General features: G+C 42.0%; 1 protein-coding gene across 11 annotated transcripts in view; it reads left to right on the top strand.

Annotated features, from left to right (window-relative positions):
* The first annotated feature begins 3,141 nt into the window (after nucleotides 1–3,141).
* Nucleotides 3,142–23,799, top strand: part of LOC139380731 (M-phase phosphoprotein 8-like) — a 41,600-nt gene continuing 20,942 nt past the window's right edge. For 4 of the 11 annotated variants that reach the window (XR_011628456.1, XR_011628457.1, XM_071123710.1 and 1 more), the window contains exons 1-7: nucleotides 3,160–3,472; nucleotides 11,910–12,116; nucleotides 13,019–14,005; nucleotides 14,155–14,242; nucleotides 16,022–16,258; nucleotides 18,520–18,642; nucleotides 22,116–22,204. Coding sequence is in view for 6 of the 11 variants with exons in the window: in XM_071123710.1 (XP_070979811.1) it covers nucleotides 3,383–3,472; nucleotides 11,910–12,116; nucleotides 13,019–14,005; nucleotides 14,155–14,242; nucleotides 16,022–16,258; nucleotides 18,520–18,642; nucleotides 22,116–22,204 (1,821 nt within the window). In the remaining 5 variants the exon portion in view is untranslated. Of the gene's footprint in view, nucleotides 3,473–11,909; nucleotides 12,117–13,018; nucleotides 14,006–14,154; nucleotides 14,243–16,021; nucleotides 16,259–18,519; nucleotides 18,643–22,115; nucleotides 22,205–23,799 lie in introns of all 11 variants that reach the window. The other 7 variants (XM_071123708.1, XM_071123711.1, XM_071123706.1 and 4 more) reach the window with 7 other exon arrangements.

The following is a 23,799-nucleotide window of genomic DNA, read 5'->3' as shown; positions in this document are numbered from 1 at the left end:
TGAAGAACAATCTGTCCTTAAATGGCCATGTACTCTTATAATCTCCACCCGGCACAGCCAGAAGAGGACTGGCCACCCCTCAGAGCCTGGTTCCTCTCTAGGTTTGTTCCTAGGTTCCTATAATGACGCAGGATATGACCCAGATGCAGACACAGGACGTGGATGGTTCAGTTCTCAGATAATTTATTATAACACGGGGAGCAGGCAAAGGGCAGGCAGAGGTTCGTAACCAGATCAGAGTCCAATAGGTACTGGACGGCAGACAGGCTCAGGGTAGACAGAAGTTCATAAACCAGATCAGAATCAGGCAGGTACAGAATGGTAGGCAGAAAAGTTAGAATCGGAAAAGCTATCAACAAAAAAAACTAGAGCGCATGGAAAACCAGAAATCACGCTGGTGACGACCTGACAATACAAAATGAACTGGCAACAGACAAACAGAAAACGCAGGTATAAATACACAGGGCATAATGGGGAAAATGGGAGACACCTGGTGGGGGGTGGAGACAAGCACAAGATGGGTGAAACAGATCAGGTGTTGACAGTTCCTGCCTTTCTAGGGAGTTTTTCCTAGCCACGGTGCTTCTACATCTGCATTGCTTGCTGTTTGGGATTTTAGGCTGGGTTTCTGTATAGCACTTTGTGACATCTGCTGATGTAAAAAGGGCTTTATAAATACATTTGATTGATTGATTAATTGAAGTGGCTCTCCTCATCTTGAAGTAAGAAGTATTTTGCAATTTGTGTGATATGTTACAAATCTAATTTGTGCAATAAATTACAAAGTTGGATCCCGGAGTGCATCCTTAACTGGTTTCGATTTAGAGAAGAAGAAACATGGGCATACGTACCTCCTTTTCTTAAAACACGTATCCCTTTCTTTTACTGCCAACCCACATTGTGTAATTTTCCATTGTACGATGTAGATCATTAGCAGAGCATCTCTAATCCATCTAAATATGGAGAGTACTACTGGTATGAGGAAGTGGCTGCCTTTGACTTCTCCACCTCCCAGTGGTGTGTAGCCTGAGAGTTTGTGTTTGCTCGAAATCACACTGATATAGGGTCACCGGAAGTGTCTGAGCCTAATGGTCAGTGTAAACAGAAGACATTTGCACTCTCTCTGTCCACCAAATGATACATTTCCTGTTGCTTTTCACGCTACTCCGAGCTCATAGCCTACTGGCCATCCAATCACAATATCACTTGATTGTGATCTGTGTGTTGGTTCAGTGTCTGGGGGTTTTGTTGAATCTGTGAGCAGATGTCACAAATTCCCTGAGTGATATTGAATATTGGTACCATACACACTGAGGAGTGATAAAGAATAGAAAAGGGCAAATCTAAGTCTGGTAGGTCTAGTCTGTTGGCCAGTATAGTTAAAAGGCAGGTGTTATTATCAGTGGCCCGTGAAGACAGTGTGGATACATAAACACAAGAACAGGAGTGTAAGACCAGTTCCAGGCTGTGTCGCACATCTTGATTATTTTTAGGTGCAGGTCATGAAACAAAATATTGGTTATGCCACCTAGTGGGTTCAATCATGAATAGCATTACTGTATAATATCTGATCATGAGAATACATTAGGTCTTAAAACACTGTGATAGCTGCCAGCAGTTATAGGCCTAGGTTATGCTCACATTTATTGATGATCGATTGATTTAATGAGAATGTTGTATTCTAAAGTAAAAGTACCTTTGGAATAAAAAATTCTGGATCTTGAACATCTTTGATATGACCGGCTGATCATCACGTCTGCCAGCCCATGTACCTTTTCCCATTTTTGGAGTAGGTCTATCTGCGGACAGCACACTGGGCAGCGGCAGGTGGGGCGAGGCATGTATGATCTACTACACACTGTCTGCGCCCACTAAGTAGTGCCATGCGAGAGTTGGGTTCAATAGGGTCTGGCTCCAGCAGATATGTGTACTATCAAAAATAAAAAAATTGAATTTTATTGGTCGAGTACACATATTTTGCAGATATTATTGCGGGTGTAGCGAAATGCTTATGTTCCTAGCTCCAACAGTGCAGTAATACTTAACAAAACAAAACACACAAATCCAAATAATGTAAAGAAAGGAATTAGGAAATATAGAAATACTGTATATGTATATGATTTTTATTTTATTTATCCGTTATTTTACCAGGTAAGTTGACTGAGAACACATTCTCATTTACAGCAACGACCTGGGGAATAGTTACAGGGGAGAGGAGGGGGATGAATGAGCCAATTGTAAACTGGGGATTATTAGGTGACCGTGATGGTTTGAGGGCCAGATTGGGAATTTAGCCAGGACACAGGGGTTAACACCCCTACTCTTACGATAAGTGCCATGGGATCTTTAATGACCTCAGAGAGTCAGGACACCCATTTAACGTCCAATCCGAAAGACGGCACCCTACACAGGGCAGTGTCCCCAATCATTGCCCTGGGGCATTGGTATATTTTTTAGACCAGAGGAAAGAGTGCCTCCTACTTGCCCTCCAACACCACTTCCAGCAGCATCTGGTCTCCCATCTACACATGATGGCGTGTACAGACATTATCGACAGTATATAAATAGAAAAGGTGTGTACCAGGTCTCTGACCTCCTCCATGTAGGCTGTCTTATCGTTGTCGGTGATCAGGCCTACCACCATCGTTTTGTCTGAGAACTAAATTAGGGTGTTTGAGTCGTGCCCAGCCATGCAGTCGTGGGCAAACAGGGAGTATGGGAAGGGACTAAGCACGCACCCCTGAGGGGCGTCAGTATGGTGAATGTGTTGTTCCATTTATAGCAATGGTTATCAACTGTACTGCAGGGATGGAATGTAAGTTGCAGAACATTGAGGTTGTGGTGGTAGCTGCAGAGAGGTATTTGGGTGTCCGAGACTTGACAGAAGAAGAGGTACAGGGTGTGTTGGTTGGTGGTGTACTGTCCTTTCAGACTGTTGGCCTGAGGTAAGATATATAAATAATAGAGTAGGGTGGTGGGTTTTTTGTGAGTGTAGGGTTAGATGGTAGGGTATTGTTTTCTTAATGACATTTTTTCTTTATCATTATTATTATATTTTTTTCAAGCAAAGTAAAAAGGAGGTATACTCCAGTGTAATAGGTGGCGGTAATACAACATTTATTGGATGCCAACTGCCTCATCGAAGAAGTCAACTACACGAAGAAGACGTACCTCCGGCTACTCAGTCAGCCCGCCTAGTCTATCAGCCCCCCGCTCTTTAATGTTAGTTAACCAGCTAGCCTAACATACAGTTGTTGTGGCTAACAAAGCTAATAAAAATTGATAGCGTGTACTGTAGATAGTTAGCTATCTCAGGGCTTGGCTTTAATACCGGCGAAGGCATAATAAGATAATTACTGTTGTTTATTCCTGTTACGATAAAATGGCGGAAAAGCCAGAGGCTGGAGACAGCGACGACGAGGTTGAAGATGTTTACGAAGTGGAGAGGATTATTGACATGCGAACGGAGGAGGTACAGTAACAAAGCAAGCTTGTTGTTAACTTAGCTAACTGAACGTTGCTGCTAGCTAACAAACTACACAATTTGACAATGACAAACACTAGGAACCCTTTTGTATTAAACTAAATAACGTTATATGGCTAGCTAACGCAGAGAAACGCTCAAATGTCCACGCACAGTTGACTGATGTATAAAATGAACAGTTAGCTAACTAGCCAACCGCAAAGGAAATGTCAATGGCTGCACAACTTTGCACAGGCATCCGACGCCCCCCTCTTTGCACGAATATTAAAGCTTGGCCAGACAGACTGGTGTTATTCTTTCATCCACTGGACTTCAGCCAGTCCCACTAGCAGAGACTTGCCAAATAGAACAAACCCTCAGTGTTAACGCGTGTACAACCAACTCGTAACTAGCTCTAACTGTCTAGTAGGCAGCTGCATAATTCTATCTTCTGCTGTCATCTTTGTTTTTGTTATGTTGGCCATGTATATCGACACTGTCTCTAGACATGTTCTATTTTCGAGCTAACTAAATACATTAGCAATGACGCTCCTTTTCCTACGGTACATATTACAATGGGACAGACCGTTCCTTTTCACGCCTATGAAAATAATGAACAGGTGATGGTGTTCTACAATAATGAGTCGGCTTTCTTTGAGTTGTGGGTACAGCCAGGTGTCCTTGCAGAACATTACACTGGTCTCTTCTAGTTAGGTTGCACTGGTTATTCAGTGCCCGCCGATTAACCATCAAACAGGCAAAGCATCAATACGGGGTGAACAAGTGGGAGTGAACAACAGGGGGAGTGAACAAGTGCACACTTTGGCGAAAAGGGGGTGGGAGGACTGGAGTTTGGCTAGGGTTTGTCTTCCCCTTGTCTGAGAACGGTTTACAAAGTCCCCTGAGAATCAGACAGATGGCAACCACATTTCAGTCTGGTGAGATAACTGTACTACATACAGTACACCAAGGATCATCAACTAGATTCAGCCGCCGGCTGTTTTTTTATTGGTCAGGGGGCCGGAACATAATTACAAATCATTTGTAGACTGCAAATTGACCACAAGAAGCCCAAACAGATATGTTTGACTAATACATAATCATTCCTTACCTTTTTTACATTTGTATACCAGCACATCGTGTCTCTCTTATTATGCGTGGGAATACTTTAACTTATGTCCAACAAAAACATTTACACACGCATGATTTCTTTTCTCTAAAACTTGGGGGGCCAAATAAAACCATCCGCAGGCCAGTTGGGGAACCCTGCACGACACCACAGAAGGGAGCTGCTGTGTTGCCACACAAGATGGACCAGAAGGCTCCTCTGCAGACAAGCGTGTGTGTGAAATGGAGAGAGAACGGGAGAAAGAGAGGCTTGTCTGAGGCTTGTGTTTGTGATTGTCGCTCAATAGCGATTCAGTGAAATACCCAGCCCCAGCAAAGGCAAAGTTCCGGAGGGGAGGGCAATATTGGATGAGGAGGAGGGGTCTGTGTGTGTAGGGGGAGGTCTGGTGTCACTCACACAGCCAGTTCCTCTTATGTAACTGCTTTTGAGCTGAGGCATGAGAGAGGGAGAAAGGAAAACAAAGCCTCTGAGGAAGATGGAGTGGGGAGAGAGAAACCTGACTCTTTAAAAAAAAATAGTATTATTTATAATCCCAACCAGCCACGCACTGTGCTACAGTCACACTTGTACCGCACTTGAACCAGAACACATTATTCACATGATCCAAACAAGCAAAGTCTGTCAAATTGTCAGAGAACTCTGCAGCCCCTGTCCCTTATTCCATCTGACTGGAGCTCTCTGTTGTCCCAGTTCACTGGATAGGAGGGTGGGGACTGAAAATACAGACACATAGACACAGCCTTTCAACTGAATGTGTGTTTGTCTCAGACGGAGAGGTCTATGAGTAGGCATGGGTCAAATCAAATAGATTTGTCACTTGCTTTGTAGACAACAGGTGTAGACGAACAGTGCAATGCTAACATACGGGTCCGTTTCCAACAATGCAAAGTTAATACACAAGGAGTACCTGTACAGAGTCTATGTGCAGGGGTACAAGGTGAGGTAATATGTACACGTAGCAGGAAAATGTGATGCCGGACATTTGACTGGCAGCGTTTGAATTTAAGAAATGTACTGGACCCATATGCATTGGTTGCATAACCTGATTAGGGCGTGCACCCAAGGTTCTCAGAATGACAAATCGCATTTAATTTATGGTAATTCATCGTAACAGAACATGCAACTTGGATACAGCGGCGCGTGTCATTCTTACTGAATTTCGATGAGCAATTTGAAGATGTTAGAAGACATTGGCAGCGAGTCCATAAGGCTAGGGGAAGCTAAGCTTTCCTTAATGTACATTTAATTAAATTGCCAAAATGATATAGCCTAATTAGCTTACTTCTGTTTATACAGAAATAAATAAAATGTAAATAAGCTACTACACCAAAAAGCATGATTTGGTCACAGAAGATTATTAGCTTTATTTTAAATCGCATTGCCTACAGTCGGAAGGGCCCGCAGTTTGGGCAGAGCGTGCTGCAAATGCCGTATAGATGATTGTTGAGTTGCGACTGTCAGTGAAAAGTGGAGAGCCAGGCATATTGCAATATTTAAATATACAATCGCAGAAAAACTGTTTGGAAAACAAATGGCTATTGCTTTAAAGAGAAGACAATGAAGACTCCAATCTGTGTTTTAATGATCAAAATAATCAACTTAATTGAGCGACAAGTATTGAATTTTATTAGCACCAGCGGAGAACATCGGCCATATCCCCGGTGAGTGTGCATATTCACTGTCTGGATTATTGTGTCGGTGCCCAATGATAAAGAGGGCATTAATATTCTCCATTAGGTTAGAGGGACGTCATATTGTATTTGTTATAGCCTACTCCAAGCCATTACACACAGCATTGAAGAGTTTTTTTTGCCAACAGTGATTGAGTTAGGTTATCTAATCATCATATTAGGAATAGTAGGCTCTTACATAAGTCTGCATTTTTATGGTGAAAAATTTCCCCAAAGCTTGAAATCCACACGCCGCCTATGTTAGAATAACTGCCCATGCCTCCCGGGTGGCGCAGTGGTTAAGGGCGCTGTACTGCAGCGCCAGCTGTGCCATCAGAGTCCCTGGGTTCGCGCCCAGGCTCTGTCGTAACCGGCCGCGATCGGGAGGTCCGTGGGGCGACGCACAATTGGCCTAGCGTCGCCCGGGCTTGGTCGGTAGGGGTGTCCTTGTCTCATCGCGCACCAGCGACTCCTGTGGCGGGCTGGGCGCAGTGTGCGCTAACCAAGGTGGCCAGGTGCACGGTGTTTCCTCCGGCGCATTGGTGCGGCTGGCTTCCGGGTTGGATGCGTGCTGTGTTGTGTATCGGAGGACGCATGACTTTCAACCTTCGTCTCTCCCGAGCCCGTACGGGAGTTGTAGCGATGAGACAAGATAGTCGCTACTACAACAATTGGATACCACGAAATAGGGGTAAAATTCAAAAAAAAAAAAAGAATAACTGCCCATATTTTTGGCTCCCGAGTGGCGCAGCAGTCAAAGGCACTGCATCTCAGTGCTAGAGGCGTCACTGCAGACCCTGGTTCGATCCCGGGCTGTATCACAACAGGCCGTGATCGTAAGTCCCATAGGGCGGAGCACAATTGCTCCAGCGTTATCTGGGTTAGGGGAGGCCGGGGTAGGCAGTAGTGGTCGACCGATTAATCGGAATGGCCGATTTAATTAGGGCCGATGTTATGAAGACTGATTTTTAAGTTATTTGCATTTTTGGACACCGATTATGGCCGATTACATTGCACTCAGCATATGTGAAAGTGTGTGTCGGTAATAGGCGGCTTTTGTCAGATAAAAAAAAATAAAATAGAAACGCCGATAAAATTGTCTCTGGCCAATTGTCCGGGAGAAAAATAAAAAATCCCATTGCGATAGAATTTAAGCTATAAAGCCTGAGAAGGTGTGGTATATGGCCAATATACCACGGCTGGTTTGAGTCCTGAATGCTGATTGGCTGACAGCCGTGGTATATCAGACCGTATACCACAGATATGACAAAACATGTTATTTTACTGCTCTAATTACGTTAGTAACCAGCTTATAATAGCAATAAGGCATTTTGCGGGTTAGTGGTATATGGCCAATATACCATGGCTCAGGGCTGTATCCAGGCACTCCGCTTTGCATCTTGTATATTAACAGCCCTTAGCTGTGTTATATTGGCCATATACCACACTCCCTCATGCCTCATTGCTTAATTAACCTATTAATTAATGGATATACCAGTCGATGTAAAAACGTGTGACTGTAAAAACGTGTGACTGGTAATGCTTATTTGTCTAGGTTAATTTTTTATTTTTTTTTATTTTTTTATTTCACCTTTATTTAACCAGGTAGGCTAGTTGAGAACAAGTTCTCATTTGCAACTGCGACCTGGCCAAGATAAGGCATAGCAGTGTGAACAGACAACACAGAGTTACACATGGAGTAAACAATTAACAAGTCAATAACACAGTAGAAAAAAGGGGAGTCTATATATACATTGTGTGCAAAAGGCATGAGAAGGTAGGCAAATAATTACAATTATGCAGATTAACACTGGAGTGATAAATGATCAGATGGTTATGTAAAGGTAGAGATATTGGTGTGCAAAAGAGCAGAAAAATAAATAAATAAAAGCAGTATGGGGATGAGGTAGGTGAAAATGGGTGGGCTATTTACCAATAGACTATGTACAGCTGCAGCGATCGGTTAGCTGCTCAGATAGCAGATGTTTGAAGTTGGTGAGGGAGATAAAAGTCTCCAACTTCAGTGATTTTTGCAATTCGTTCCAATCACAGGCAGCAGAGAACTGGAACGAAAGGCGGCCAAATGAGGTGTTGGCTTTAGGGATGATCAGTGAGATACACCTGCTGGAGCGCGTGCTACGGATGGGTGTTGCCATCGTAACCAGTGAACTGAGATAAGGCGGAGCTTTACCTAGCATGGACTTGTAGATGAGCTGGAGCCAGTGGGTCTGGCGACGAATATGTAGCGAGGGCCAGCCGATTAGAGCATACAAGTCGCAGTGGTGGGTGGTATAAGGTGCTTTAGTGACAAAACGGATGGCACTGTGATAAACTGCATCCAGTTTGCTGAGTAGAGTGTTGGAAGCAATTTTGTAGATGACATCGCCGAAGTCGAGGATCGGTAGGATAGTCAGTTTTACTAGGGTAAGTTTGGCGGCGTGAGTGAAGGAGGCTTTGTTGCGGAATAGAAAGCCGACTCTTGATTTGATTTTCGATTGGAGATGTTTGATATGGGTCTGGAAGGAGAGTTTAGAGTCTAGCCAGACACCTAGGTACTTATAGATGTCCACATATTCAAGGTCGGAACCATCCAGGGTGGTGATGCTGGTCAGGCGTGCGGGTGCAGGCAGCGAACGGTTGAAAAGCATGCATTTGGTTTTACTAGCGTTTAAGTAAATTTGCATAATCTAGTGGAATTAAATTGCAGTTTGTGTACAGTATTTGTGAATGATCCTATTAATCACACGTGCACAGCATACAGAGCCTTTGAGTGAAAAATCTGCTGCTGCCGCAGCATCTTGTGGTGCTTTCATGGCAACTGGGAACTCGTGAAATACAAGGTGAAATCATGACGTCAGTGATCTTCAGTTCGGAAAGTCGAAGCTTTAGAAAGAGTCCAGAGTTCCCGAGTTGGAATTCCGAGTTGGAATTCCGAGTTGGATGAGAGTTTAAAATGATTTTCGGAGCTCGTTTTTTCCCCAGTTCCCAGTTAGTTGTCTTGAAAGCTCGGAAGTCGGAGATTTCTGAGTTCTCAGTTGTTTTGAACAGTGCATCAAATGGCAACGGAAGACAGGCTTCATCAGCACGTCACACATCACTTTGCAATGAGCTGGAGGCGGTATGCATTTTGAAAAAGTACGTAATTGTTTGAAACCTGAACATTTTAATACATATGAGGCATGTCTTACCTTGCTTCAAAGTAGCGTATTAGATCTCCTCTTTCATTTTTTTAATGGATATTTTCATCGCACATGAAACTGCTTGCATGTGCAGTGCCTATTTGACAACAATGTTTTCCCGCTAATTGCATTATGGAATGAACATTCTGTATATAATTGTTTTATGCTTATTGCACATTTATAAAGAAGACTACACAGCCAGTATAACAGTCTTTGGCCAAAATTCTGCTAGCTGACAAACTGAATCAATGTTCATTGATACTCCTGTTTTAGTAACATCTGCTCTGCGCGCAATTTGAAGAGTTGAGACATAAAAAGGGTATAATTACAAAGGTTAACTTCACTATTATGGTAAAATAATGTCTCTGTTTCAGTGTCCATATGACCGTTTCTGTTGGACCAAACCGCTTGTCAGAGAGGAAGAAGTGATCTCTCATATTTGTTGTGACGGGCTTGTTGTGTGTGTGTGCGCAAACAGAGAAGATGACTGTTTCACTCCTGCCAAAATCTGTCCAAAATAAGCCCAAGTCATTGGGACAATGACTCCCGTTGTTAGAGCGGAGACATGAGCATGTTGTCATTTATATACAGATCTTTGGTGTAAATCGTAGGTGCACACAGCACAGAAGGAGCGAAGGAGACAAGATCAAAAATACAACACGAGAAGAAGCGGACATACAGTTGTAGTCAGAAGTTTACATACACTTAGGTTGGAGTCATTTAAAACTTGTTTTTCAACCGCTCCACAAATTTCTTGTTAATTAACAAACTATAGTTTTGGGAAGTCGGTTAGGACATCTACTTTGTGCATGACACAAGTCATTTTTCCAACAATTGTTTACAGACAGATTATTTCACTTATAATTCACTGTATCACAATTCCAGTGGGTCAGAAGTTTACATACACTGAGTTGACTGTGCCTTTTAAACAGCTTGGAAAATTCCAGAAAATTATGCCATGGCGTTAGAAGCTTCTGATAAGCTAATTAACATAATTTGAGTCAATTGGGGGTGTTACCTGTGGGCAACACCTCAAACCTTCAAACTCATTGCCGCTTTGCTTGACATCATGGGAAAATCAAAAGAAATCAGCCAAGACCTCAGGAAGAAAATTGTAGACCTCCACAAGTCTGGTTCATCCTTGGGAGCAATTTCCAAACAGCTAATGGTACCACGTTCATCTCTACAAACAATAGTACGTGAGTATAAACACCATGGGACCACGCAGCCGTCATACCGCTCAGGAAGGAGACGCATTCTGTCTCCTAGAGATGAATGTACTTTGGTGCGAAAAGTGCAAATCAATCCCGGAACAACAGCAAAGGACCTTGTGAAGATACTGTAGGAAACAGGTACAAAAGTATCTATATCCACAGTAAAACGATATTGACATAACCTGAAAGGAAGCAAGGAAGAAGCCACTGCTCCAAAACCGCCATAAACAAGCCAGACTATGGTTTGCAACTGCACATGGGACAAAGATCGTACTTTTTGGAGAAATGTCCTCTGGTCTGATGAAACAAAAATAGAACTGTTTGGCCATAATGACCATCATTATGTTTGGGGGGAAAAGGGGGAGGCTTGCAAGCCGAAGAACACCATCCCAACCGTGAAGCACAGGGGTGGCAGCATCATGTTGTGGGGGTGCTTTACTGCCAAAATAGATAGCATCACGAGGAAAGAAAATTATGTGGATATATTGAAGCAACATCTCAAGACATCAGTCAGGAAGTTAAAGCTTGGTCGCAAATGGGTCTTCTAAATTGACAATGACCCCAAGCATACTTCCAAAGTTGTGGCAAAATGGCTTAAGGACATAGTCAAGGTATTGGAGTGGCCATCACAAAGCCCTGACCTCAATCCTGTAGAAAAGGTGTTGTCAGAACTGAAAAGGCAAGCAAGGAGGCCTACAAACCTGACTCAGTTACACAAGCTCTGTCAGGAGGAATGGGCCAAAATTCACCCAACTTATTGTGGGAAGCTTGTGGAAGGCTAACTGAAACGTTTGACCCAAGTAAAAACAATTTAAAGGCAATGCTACCAAATACTAATTGAGTGCATGTAAACTTCTGACCCACTGGGATGCGATGAAAGAAATCAAAGCTGAAATAAATCATTCTCTCTCCTATTATTCTGACATTTCACATTCTTAAAATAAAGTGGTGATCCTAACTGACCTAAGACAGGGAATTTTTACTAGGATTAAATGTCAGGAATTGTGAAAAATGAGTTTAAATGTATTTGGTTAAGGTGTATGTAAACTTCCGATTTCAACTGTAAATACTCACACAAAAAGTGTTTTTTGCGATACAGACGTTTTGGAATATCACGCAACTACATAAATCCAAATTAATTTGCTATATCGCCAAACCCTAACAGTCAGTCAGTCTTCATTTTCTGCAATGAAAACATTTCCAGCAAGCATTCTCATATTGCTCTCACCTACATGTATTTGTCCTTGTCTTTAGGGGGAGGTCCTGTACCGCGTTCGCTGGAAGAACTACTCATCTGACGATGACACCTGGGAGCCTGAGGCCCACCTGGAGGATTGCAGGGAGGTGCTGCTGGGCTACAAGAGGGCTCTGGCAGAGGCTAAGGTCAAGAAAGACCAAGATGCTAAGAAGGGCATGGTAAGTCCTATCCAGGAGGATCATAGCCACCATAAGAAAGGCTTGGTGAGTCTAATTGCTGGGATGGAATGTTTTAGATTTTTCTGACTGACTGTTACACTAACTACACTGACAAAAATATAAACGCAAAGTGTTGTTATAAATGTAAAGTGTTGGTCCCGTGTTTCCTGAGCTGAAATAAGATCCCAAACATTTTTCAGATGCATTAAAAGATGCATTATTTCTCTCCAATTTTGTGCACCAATTTGTTTCCCTGTTAGTGAGCATTTCTCCTTTGCCAAGATAATCCTTCCACCTGACAGGTGTGGCATACCAAGAAGCTGATTAAACAGCATGCTCATTACACAGGTGCACCTTGTGCCGGGGACAATAAAAGGCCACTCTCAAATGTGCAGTTTTGTCACACAACACAATGCCACAGATGTCTCAAGTTTTGAGGGAGCGTTCAATTGGCATGCTGACTGTAGGAATGTCCACCAGAGCTTTTGCCAGAGAATGTAATGTTAATTTCTTTACCGTAAGACGCCTAATGTCGTTTTAGAGAATTTGGCAGTACGTCCAACCGGCCTCACATCCGCAGACCACTTGTAACCACGTTAGCCCAGGACCTGTTGGATCGTCTGAGACCAGCTGTCCGGACAGTTAATGAAACTGAGGAGTATTTCTGTCTCTAATAAAGCCTTTTTGTGGGGAAAAACTAATTCCGATTGGCTGGGCCTGGCTCCCCAGTGGGTGGGCCTATGCCCTCCCAGGCCCAACCATGGCTACGCCCCTGCCCAGTCATGTGAAATCCATATATTAGGGCCTGATGAATGTATTTTAATTGGCTGTAACTCAGTAAAATCGTTGAAATTGTTGCATGTTGCGTTTATATTTTTGTTCAGTATACATTTGAGTAACTGATATCACTTTCTATGGCTGATGTGAATGTCCCCTCTTCTCTGTAGAAGCTGCCCATGAAGAGTGACGTGTTCGATGCCGACTCTGACAGTGATAAAGACAAGCCCACAGACCTGCCTGTCAAGAAAAAGAAAAAGAAGAAGCCCCAAGAAGAAGAGGCACTTCCCTCGAAGGAGAAGAGGAAAAAGAAGAAAGACAAGCGCAAGGAGGACTTCAGGCCTCGTCCGGCACCAGAGTCTGATGAAGAGGAGCTTTCCCCTCCCCCGACCCCGGGCCGCAATACCAAGATGTCAGACTCCAAGAAGAGATTTGTTGAATCTGATGAGGAAGAAGCCCCCGTGCCCTCCAAGAAGCACAGGAAGGACAAGTCCAAGGAAGGAGGAAAGCATAGGAAAAAAGATAACATGGAGGAAGGGAAGAAGAAAAAGACAAAGAAGGATCAAAGGGGTGATCTGGAGTCCACTGAAGATGAGGCCACCGCCCCCCTGGAAGAGGAGCTTAGCGAGGGGCCGTCTGAGTCCCAGACGGATGATACCACACCAACTGAAAAGTCTCGCAATGATGACAAGCCCAAGATTAAGAAGGGAAAGTCAGACCTGAGGCTGCAGGGCATCAAGGACTTCCCTCAGGACAGGAAAGGCAAGAAGCCGGAAACTACTTCGCCCACGCTCTCCACAAGCGGCCTTGCAAAACTCAAGAGCCTCGCCTCCTTCAAGAGCCAGAGCCGGGATGAGCCCACACCAACCTCTGACTCCAGCGACACCCCAGCCCACGTCCACAAGAAGGCCAAGGGCAAAAGCCAGGAGGCAACTTCTGCACCACCGAAAATCCCCTCGTCTTCCTCTGGTGCAGGGGCCAGCACCAGCAAGGCCCGAGAGGAGGAGTCTAAAGAGGAAGTGGGCGGGGATAAGGAACCAGCCACCTCCACTAACCTTTTTGAGAAGTTCCTGCTGAACTGTGAGGCCAAGGACCGCGTTCCCCGCAAACAGATGGTCCACCAGCCCACCCCTGCAGAGAACACTAAACCACTGAAGGTAAACAAAGCAGCTTTGCACTACATGCAGTGAGGTTAGTAAATCAACACTGGTGGTATAGCCAGCAGCAAGGCCCTCACTGTTAGGCTTTCAGCACATCTTATGCTGCCTCAAGTAAAATCTTAAATATATTTCTGTCAAAATTTCAGCTCATAGGGAAAGTTGAGAAAAGGACCAAGCCGACAAAGGAGTCACCTGCTCGGAAGCCAGAGCCAGACAAGACCAAACATAAAGACGGTAAGAAGAGTTACAAGGTTCCATTGTAGAGGTCAACCGATTTAATCGGAATGGCTGATTAATTAGGGCCGATTTCAAGTTTTCATAACAATCGGGAATCGGTATTTTTGGGCGCTGATTTAAAAAAAAAAATATATATATATATATATATATATATATATATATATATATATATATATAACAATTTAAAAAAAGGTTTTATACCTTTATTTAACTAGGAAAGTCAGTTAAGAACACATTCTTATTTTCAATGACGGCCTAGGAATGGTGGGTTAACTGCCTTGTTCAGGGGCAGAGCGACAGATTTTCACCTTGTCAGCTCGGGGGATCCAATCTTGCAACCGTACAGTTAACTAGTCCAACGCAATAACGACCTGCCTCTCTCTCGTTGCACTCCACAAGGAGACTGACTGCCTGTTACGCGAATGCAGTAAGCCAAGGTAAGTTGCTAGCTAGCATTAAACTTATCTTATAAAAAACAATCAATCATAATCACTAGTTAACTACAACTATGGTTGATGATATTACTAGATATTAACTAGCGTGTCCTGCGTTGCATATAATCTGACTGAGCATACAAGTATCTAAGTATCTGACTGAGCGGTGGTAGGCAGAAGCAGGCACGTAAACATTCATTCAAACAGCACTTTCGGGCGTTTTGCCAGCAGCTCTTCGTTGTGCTTCAAGCATTGCGCTGTTTATGACTTCAAGCCTATCAACCCCCGTGATGAGGCTAGTGTAACCGACGTGAAATGGCTAGCTAGTTAGCGCGCGCTAATAGGGTTTCAAACGTCACTCGCTCTGAGCCTTTTAGTAGTTGTTCCCCTTGCTCTGCATGGGTAACGCTGCTTCGATGGTGGATGTTGTCGTTGTGTTGCTGGTTCGAGCGAGGAGAGGGACGGAAGCTATACTGTTATACTGGCAATACTAAAGTGCCTATAAGAACATCCAATAGTCAAAGGTTAATGAAATACAAATGGTATAGAGGGAAATAGTCCTATAATTCCTATAATAACTACAACCTAAAACTTCTTACCTGGGAATATTGAAGACTCATGTTAAAAGGAACCACCAACTTTCATATGTTCTCATGTTCTGAGCAAGGAACTGAAACGTTAGCTTTCTTACATAGCACATATTGCACTTTCACTTTCTTCTCCAACACTTTGTTTTTGCATTATTTAAACCAAATTGAACATGTTTCATTATTTACTTGAGGCTAAATTGATTTTATTGATGTATTATATTAAGTTAAAATAAGTGTTCATTCAGTATTGTTGTAATTGTCATTATTACAAATACATATTTTTTTTAATCGTCCGATTAATCCGTATCGGCTTTTTGGTCCTCCAATAATCGGTATCGGTATCAGCGTTGAAAAATCATAATCAGTCGACCTCTATTCCATTGTTAAGCTTACACTATCTGGCAGGGGTGTGAAACGCATTCCATGGAGGGCCTAGTGTCTGCTGGTTTAAGTTTTTTTCCTTTCAATTAAGACCTAGACAACCAGGTAAGGAGTTCCTTACTAATTAGTGACCTTAATTCATCAATCAAGTACAAGGGAGAAGCAAAAACCCGCAGCAACTCGGCCCTCTGTAGAATGAGTTTGACAAGTGCTATAGGGCTTTCATTGAATTACCGATAAATGTAGTGGACGCAGCCACTACATAGTGACTCAACCAAGACGTTTTAACTGACATGATGCCTTTTGCGTATTCCACCTTTTGTTTATTTTCACTTAACTAACATTATTTGTTCCTCTCCTCTAATTAATAGCATTTCGGCCCAGTCAGAGCCCCACTGCTGTGGAGACTAGTGACAAGGCGGAGGCAGAGGATGAACCCGCCCAGAAGTCAAAGTTTGGTGGAGATGAACGTAGGGAGGATGCTCAACGCTTGGAGAGGAGGACCCAAGACGATGACAGAAGGAGGAGGAGGAGGGAAGACAGCGAGCCACGCCTCATCATCGCCTGCGACGACAATCAAGACGCCTTGGAGAGCGCCGACAAGTCTGGTACGCCACAACCATCTCACATGGAAAAGTCAACACACATACACACACTCAGTGTAGACATGCATCCATTACAAAAATACCATATTGCTTACACCTATCCTAGGGCTCTTACGTATTACCACCATACCGGCGGTCACGAATCATGACTGTTTAGTCACAGTAACTAGGCTTCTCCAAAACTGCTCTGATGCTGCTGATGGTCGTTAATAGCCCACCAAACTTTCTCACTGCCAGTCACTAATGGCCAGGTACTCAACGCTCTATTGTCCCTCTAATCACTATGACATCAATGTAATTGAAAATCTAATCAAACTCTTCGTGAGAGCACATGAACTCATGTTGCGGCAACATTTCTATAGGCTATGCAATTGTGTGAGAAAACAGAATTTTGATGGCAGCCTCTATTAAAAAGAGGAGGATCCCATCAGCTTTCTTTAAGCTAGGCCTACTATATTTATTTTTCTACTTTCCTAATATTAAGCACATTACTTTGCTTTACAACAGGAGTATAGCCTACCTGGCTGGCTTGAAAATGAACCGTGGGAAAAGCCTTCTCCATTCGCTATTTATGTTCCGACAGGTCCATGATAATTTCACACATATAATACTTATTATACACTACCGTTCAAAAGTTTGGGGTCACTTAGAAATGTCCTTGTTTTTGAAAGAAAATCACTTTTTTTGTCCATTAAAATAACATGAAATTGATCAGAAATACAGTGTAGACATTGTTAATGTTGTAAATGTCTATTGTAGCTGGAAAAGGCTGATTTTTTTAATGGATTATCTACAGAACCATTATCAGCAAACACCACTCCTGTGTTCCAATGGCATGTTGTGTTAGCTAATCCAAGTTTATAATTTTAAAAGGCTAACAGCTGAAAACTGTTGCGCTGATTTAAAGAAGCAATAAAATTGACCTTTTTTAGACTAGTTGAGTGTCTGAGGCATAAGCATTTGTGGGTTGGATTACAGGCTCAAAATGGCCAGAAACAAAGAACTTTCTTCTGAAACTGTCTATTCTTGTTCTGAGAAATGAAGGCTATTCCATGTGAGAAATTGGCAAGAAACTGAAGATCTCGTACAACGCTGTGTACTAATCCCTTCACAGAACAGTGCAAACTGTCTCTAACCAGAATAGAAAGAGGAGTGGGAGGCCCAGGTGCACAATTGAGCAAGAGAACAAGTACATTAGAGTGTCTGGTGCCAATAATATAGGATATACTGTTGTTCACTATATTAATTTGAGGATTTTGATAACTAAAATACATTAGTATTTTCACTTTCTTCTCTTTACAGCAATAACTATTTGCTTTCCAAACTATTTTCCTGTGATTGTATTTTGAAATATTGCAATGTCTGGTTTGGCCTCTTTTCAGACAGTCACAACTCAAAAATAATCTGCCCAAATTGCATACTGCCTTTCCTTCTGACTGAAGGAAATACTATTTAAAATAATCCACACCTTATTTTATTTTTTTAAAGAAGCTAATGATCCAAATCATGCTTTAGTAGCCTATTTTGAATGATTTTATTTCTGTGTGTAGACAGGAGTAGGCTAATTAGGCTATATAATTTGGGCAATTTACTTCAGGAAAAGCTTCCCCTAGTCTTATGGACATGCTGCCTATGCTTGCATATTAAAACGTAGCCGCATGTAACCTCCATTCGCTATTCGAGTGCAGGCTACTGATGACGTTGTTTTGCACACTCCCTCCGAAATCGTTTGGAGAAAATGTCCTATTTTATTTAGCTATGTTCAATTGTATTCTTTGTAGTATAAAATAATGCCACGGAATTCTAAGCAAATCTTGTCTGCTAAATGAGCTAGTGTAGCCCACAGCCATATGGCATAGCCAGATCAGGGCCTAACATCAGGACAACTCAGAATATGCTATTCTGTTCTTCTGAAATAGGCTACATTTTCTTCATATATTTCTTTAGACCTGTCTAAAATAAATAATGGATTTGTTGTGATGGTGTAGGCTATATTAAATTGATTTATTGACTTTTTAAAATGTGGATGTTCCAACTGTCTGCATTAGTGGCTTGTAGGCTATGCGTGGAAACCAGAAGATGCTAAACGTGTTTATTAGAATTAACGGTCAATGAGACCCGCAGTTGTTTGCATGACAATCATCATGGCCGCCACAGCACTACACCTATCCAATCCTTTCAGATCTAGGAGTAGGGGCTGTTTCTGGACAGAGGCCCTCCAAATGGCCATGTGAAATAATACTGATGTGGTTTGTGACTAACAGACAAAGGACAAGCCTCTCTTAACCTTGGAATGGACCTCAACTTGGACTGGATGACACTGGAGGACTTTCAGAAACATTTGAACGGAGAGGATGAGATTCTCTCTGCTCCACCGCTATCTCCCAGTAAGTGTCTACCATAAAATTAGAATACTAGAATGGGAATAAACATTCAAATGGTGGTATAAAAGGTCAGCCATTTTAGTCAGGGAGTTGGTCAACCATGGTTTGCCAGTGCTGTGATAAAAGCTAGCTAACAGACCAGTTTTAGAGGAACGATTACATTAATTTGACAAATTAACTGCCAATATGCCAACATTCCATTCAAACAATGCAGTCAATCTACAGCCATACACTGACTGAAATCAGTTGATTATACGACTTAGACAAGTTGTAAAAGTACTGATTATTGTATTTACATTTTTTAAATGTAACCTTTATTTAAGTAGGCAAGTCAGTTAAGAACAAATTCTTATTTACAATGACGGCCTACACCGGCCAAACCCGGATGACGCTGAGCCAATTGTGCGCCGCCCTATGGCACTCCCAATCATGGCTGTTTGTGATACAGCCTGGAATCGAACCAGGGTGTCTCTAGTGACGCCTCTAGCCCTGTTATATAATAGTACTGAGAAATGTATGGTCTGTTTACATATATTTTGGATGCTATTTATACAGAATTTACAGTGCCTTGCGAAAGTATCCGGCCCCCTTGAACTTTGCGACCTTTTGCCACATTTCAGGCTTCAAACATAAAGATATAAAACTGTATTTTTTTGTGAAGAATCAACAACAAGTGGGACACAATCATGAAGTGGAACGACATTTATTGGATATTTAAAACTTTTTTAACAAATCAAAAACTGAAAAATTGGGCGTGCAAAATTATTCAGCCCCTTTACTTTCAGTGCCGCAAACTCTCTCCAGAAGTTCAGTGAGGATCTCTGAATGATCCAATGTTGACCTAAATGACTAATGATGATAAATACAATCCACCTGTGTGTAATCAAGTCTCCGTATAAATGCACCTGCACTGTGATAGTCTCAGAGGTCCGTTAAAAGCGCAGAGAGCATCATGAAGAACAAGGAACACACCAGGCAGGTCCGAGATACTGTTGTGAAGAAGTTTAAAGCCGGATTTGGATACAACAAGATTTCCCAAGCTTTAAACATCCCAAGGAGCACTGTGCAAGCGATAATATTGAAATGGAAGGAGTATCAGACCACTGCAAATCTACCAAGACCTGGCCGTCCCTCTAAACTTTCAGCTCATACAAGGAGAAGACTGATCAGAGATGCAGCCAAGAGGCCCATGATCACTCTGGATGAACTGCAGAGATCTACAGCTGAGGTGGGAGACTCTGTCCATAGGACAACAATCAGTCGTATATTGCACAAATCTGGCCTTTATGGAAGAGTGGCAAGAAGAAAGCCATTTCTTAAAGATATCCATAAAAAGTGTTGTTTAAAGTTTGCCACAAGCCACCTGGGAGACACACCAAACATGTGGAAGAAGGTGCTCTGGTCAGATGAAACCAAAATTGAACTTTTTGGCAACAATGCAAAACGTTATGTTTGGCGTAAAAGCAACACAGCTGAACACACCATTCCCACTGTCAAACATGGTGGTGGCAGCATCATGGTTTGGGCCTGCTTTTCTTCAGCAGGGACAGGGAAGATGGTTAAAATTGATGGGAAGATGGATGGAGCCAAATACAGGACCATTCTGGAAGAAAACCTGATGTAGTCTGCAAAAGACCTGAGACTGGGACGGAGATTTGTCTTCCAACAAGACAATGATCCAAAACATAAAGCAAAATCTACAATGGAATGGTTCAAAAATGAACATATCCAGGTGTTAGAATGGCCAAGTCAAAGTCCAGACCTGAATCCAATCGAGAATCTGTGGAAAGAACTGAAAACTGCTGTTCACAAATGCTCTCCATCCAACCTTACTGAGCTCGAGCTGTTTTGCAAGGAGGAATGGGAAAAAATGTCAGTCTCTCGATGTGCAAAACTGATAGAGACATACCCCAAGCGACTTACAGCTGTAATCGCAGCAAAAGGTGGCGCTACAAAGTATTAACTTAAGGGGGCTGAATAATTTTGCACGCCCAATTTTTCAGTTTTTGATTTGTTAAAAAAGTTTGAAATATCCAATAAATGTCGTTCCACTTCATGATTGTGTCCCACTTGTTGTTGATTCTTCACAAAAAAATACAGTTTATATCTTTATGTTTGAAGCCTGAAATGTGGCAAAAGGTCGCAAAGTTCAAGGGGGCCGAATACTTTCGCAAGGCACTGTATGTATAAAACCCCTATAAACTATTTATAATTATATGACAAAATTTTAGGTTGACACTAATTCTATTACACAATTTCTGATATACAGTTGAAGTCGGAAGTTTACATGCACTTTAGCCAACTACATTTAAACTCAGTTTTTCACAATTCCTGACATTGAATCCTAGTAAAAATTCCCTGTCTTAGGGCAGTTAGAATCACCACTTTTTTTTTTAAGAATGTGAAATGTCAGAATAATAGTAGAGTTATTTATATCAGCTTTTATTTCTTTCATCACATTCCCAGTAGGTCAGAAGTTTACATACACTCAATTAGTATTTGGTAGCATTGCCTATAAATTGTTTAACTTGAGTCAAACGTTTTGGGTAGCCTTCCACAAGCTTCCCACAATAAGTTGGGTGAATTTTAGCCCATTCCTCCTGACAGAGCTGGTGTAACTGAGTCAGGTTTGTAGGCCTCCTTGCATAACGATGGTCATTATAGCCAAAAAATCTGTGTTTGTTTCATCAGACCAGAGGACATTTCTCCAAAAAGTATGATCTTTGTCCCCATGTGCAGTTACAAACCGTAGTCTGGCTGTTTTAATGGCGATTCTGGAATGGTGGCTTCTTCCTTGCTGAGCGGCCTTTCAGGTTATGTTGATATAGGGACTCATTTTACTGTGGATATAGATACTTTTGTACCTGTTTCCTCCAGCATCTACACAAGGTCCTTTGCTGTCGTTCTGGGATTGATTTGCGCTTTTCGCACCAAAGTACTTTCATCTCTAGGAGACAGAACGCGTCTCCTTCCTGAGCGGTATGACGGCTGCGTGGTCCCATGGTGTTTATACTTGCGTACTATTGTTTGTTCAGATGAATGTGGTACCTTCAGCCGTTTGGAAAATGCACAAAGTAGATGTCCTAACTGACTTGCCAAAACTATAGTTTGTTAACAAGAAATTTGTGGAGTGGTTGAAAAACGAGTTTTAATGACTCCACCCTAAGTGTATGTAAACGTCTGACTTCAACTGTATCACATGCCTTTTATTTTCCTGCATAAATAAAATCTGGATTATTCCTCTACTGCCATTAATTCCAATTAGACTGGTTTGGATTTGCCATTTTCACCCCATTCTGGAACTTTGAGGGTTTATGACACAACCCCTCTAGTAAGTTAGTTTAATATGTTGTCTTACCCTCTCTCTCATGTTTTCCCAGATGTCTCTCAACACCGGTTGTACGTGAACCGCTCGCTTCCACACACTATGTACATAGATGTAGACAACTACTGATGTGAATCTGTGTGTCCCTCAGGTGAGCTGCGGGATGCAGTGAAAAGCGGGGATTACATGTCTGTGAAACTTGCACTCAATTCCAAAGAGGATTACAATCTAGACCAGGAGGTACGTTCCGTGTTCTAAATCATATTTTTAGCCCAATCCCAGAGTACCTGTCACCGGCATTCTCCTCCCTGCTTCCCTCCTGTCTTTGGGGATCCCCAGCTGTTCCACATATTTATTCAGCACTAACTTTTCACAACTAGTCAAATAAAGATGTTTAACTTTTGTTAAAGTAGCCTATGTGTGTGGTCATACTTGTGAGTTCATTCAAATGAGGACACTCTTCTCACAAGCTTTAGCCTGGTTCTTGGGTTTTGAAACGTTTACATACATTAACCAACTTGGGTGACAACAGATCCGCTTTTAAAGTTTACGTTAACTATTGGATTTACACTACCGGTCAAAAGTTTTAGAACACCTACTCATTCAAGGGTTTTTATTTTATTTCTACTATTTTCTACATTGTAGAGAAATAGTGAAGACATCAAATCTATGGAATAACACATGGAATCATGTAGTAACCAAAAAAGTGTTAAACAAATCAAAATAGATCTTATATTTGAGATTCTTCAAATAGTCACCCTTTGCCTTGATGACAGGCAGTTAAATTAACAGGTGTACCTTCTTAACAGTTAATTTGTGGAATTTCTTTCCTTCTTAATTAAACTTCTTAGGGATCGATATGACAACCGCCAGTGAAAGTGCAGGGCGCCAAATTCAAAACAATAAATCTCATAATTAAAATTCCTCGAACATACATGTATCTTATACCGTTTAAAAGGTAATCTTGTTGTTAATCCCACCACAGTGTCCGATTTCAAACAGCGAAAGCACCACAAACAATTGTTAGGTCACCACCAACTCACAGAAAAATTCTGCCATTTATCCAGCCAAAGAGAGGAGTCACAAAAAGCACAAAGAGATAAAATTAATCACTAACATTTGATGATCTTCATTAGATGACACTCAGGACTTCATGTTACACAATACATTTATGTTTTGTTTGATAAAGTTCATATTTATATAAAAAAATCTCAGTATACATTGGCGCGTTACGTTCACTAGTTCCAAAAACATCCGGTGATATTGCAGAAAGCCACATCATTTTACAGAAATACTCATTATAAATGTTGATAAATATAATTGTTAGACATGGAAATATAGATATACCTCTCCTTAACCTTTTTGGGATAGGGGGCAGCATTTTCACTTTTGGATGAATAGCGTGCCCAGAGTGCTAATATATGCATATTATTATTATCATTATTATTGGACAGAAAACATTCTGAAGTTTCTAAAACTGTTTGAATGATGTCTGTGAGTATATCAGAACTCATATGGCAGGCGAAAACCTGAGAAAAATCCAACCAGAAAGTGGGACATCCTGAGGTTTGTAGTTTTTCAAAGCTTGGCCTACCGAAAACACATTGAGATATGGATGAGGTTGCACTTCCTAGGGCTTCCACTAGATGGCAACCGTCTTTTGAAACTTGAATGAGGATTCTACTATAAAGGAGGGGCTCATGGGACCTCTGAGTCTGTGGTCTGGCAGAGAGCCTTGGTCTCATGACGCGCGCTACCGACAGAGTTACCTCTCGTTCCAGTGCTTCTCTGAAGCCAAAGGAATTCTCCGGTTGGAACATTATTGATGTTTTATG

This window comes from Oncorhynchus clarkii, chromosome 22, assembly GCF_045791955.1.
Source record: "Oncorhynchus clarkii lewisi isolate Uvic-CL-2024 chromosome 22, UVic_Ocla_1.0, whole genome shotgun sequence".
Classification (NCBI taxonomy): domain Eukaryota; kingdom Metazoa; phylum Chordata; class Actinopteri; order Salmoniformes; family Salmonidae; genus Oncorhynchus; species Oncorhynchus clarkii.
Note: the sequence above shows the minus strand (reverse complement) of the source record. Positions and strands in the feature narration are given on the sequence as shown.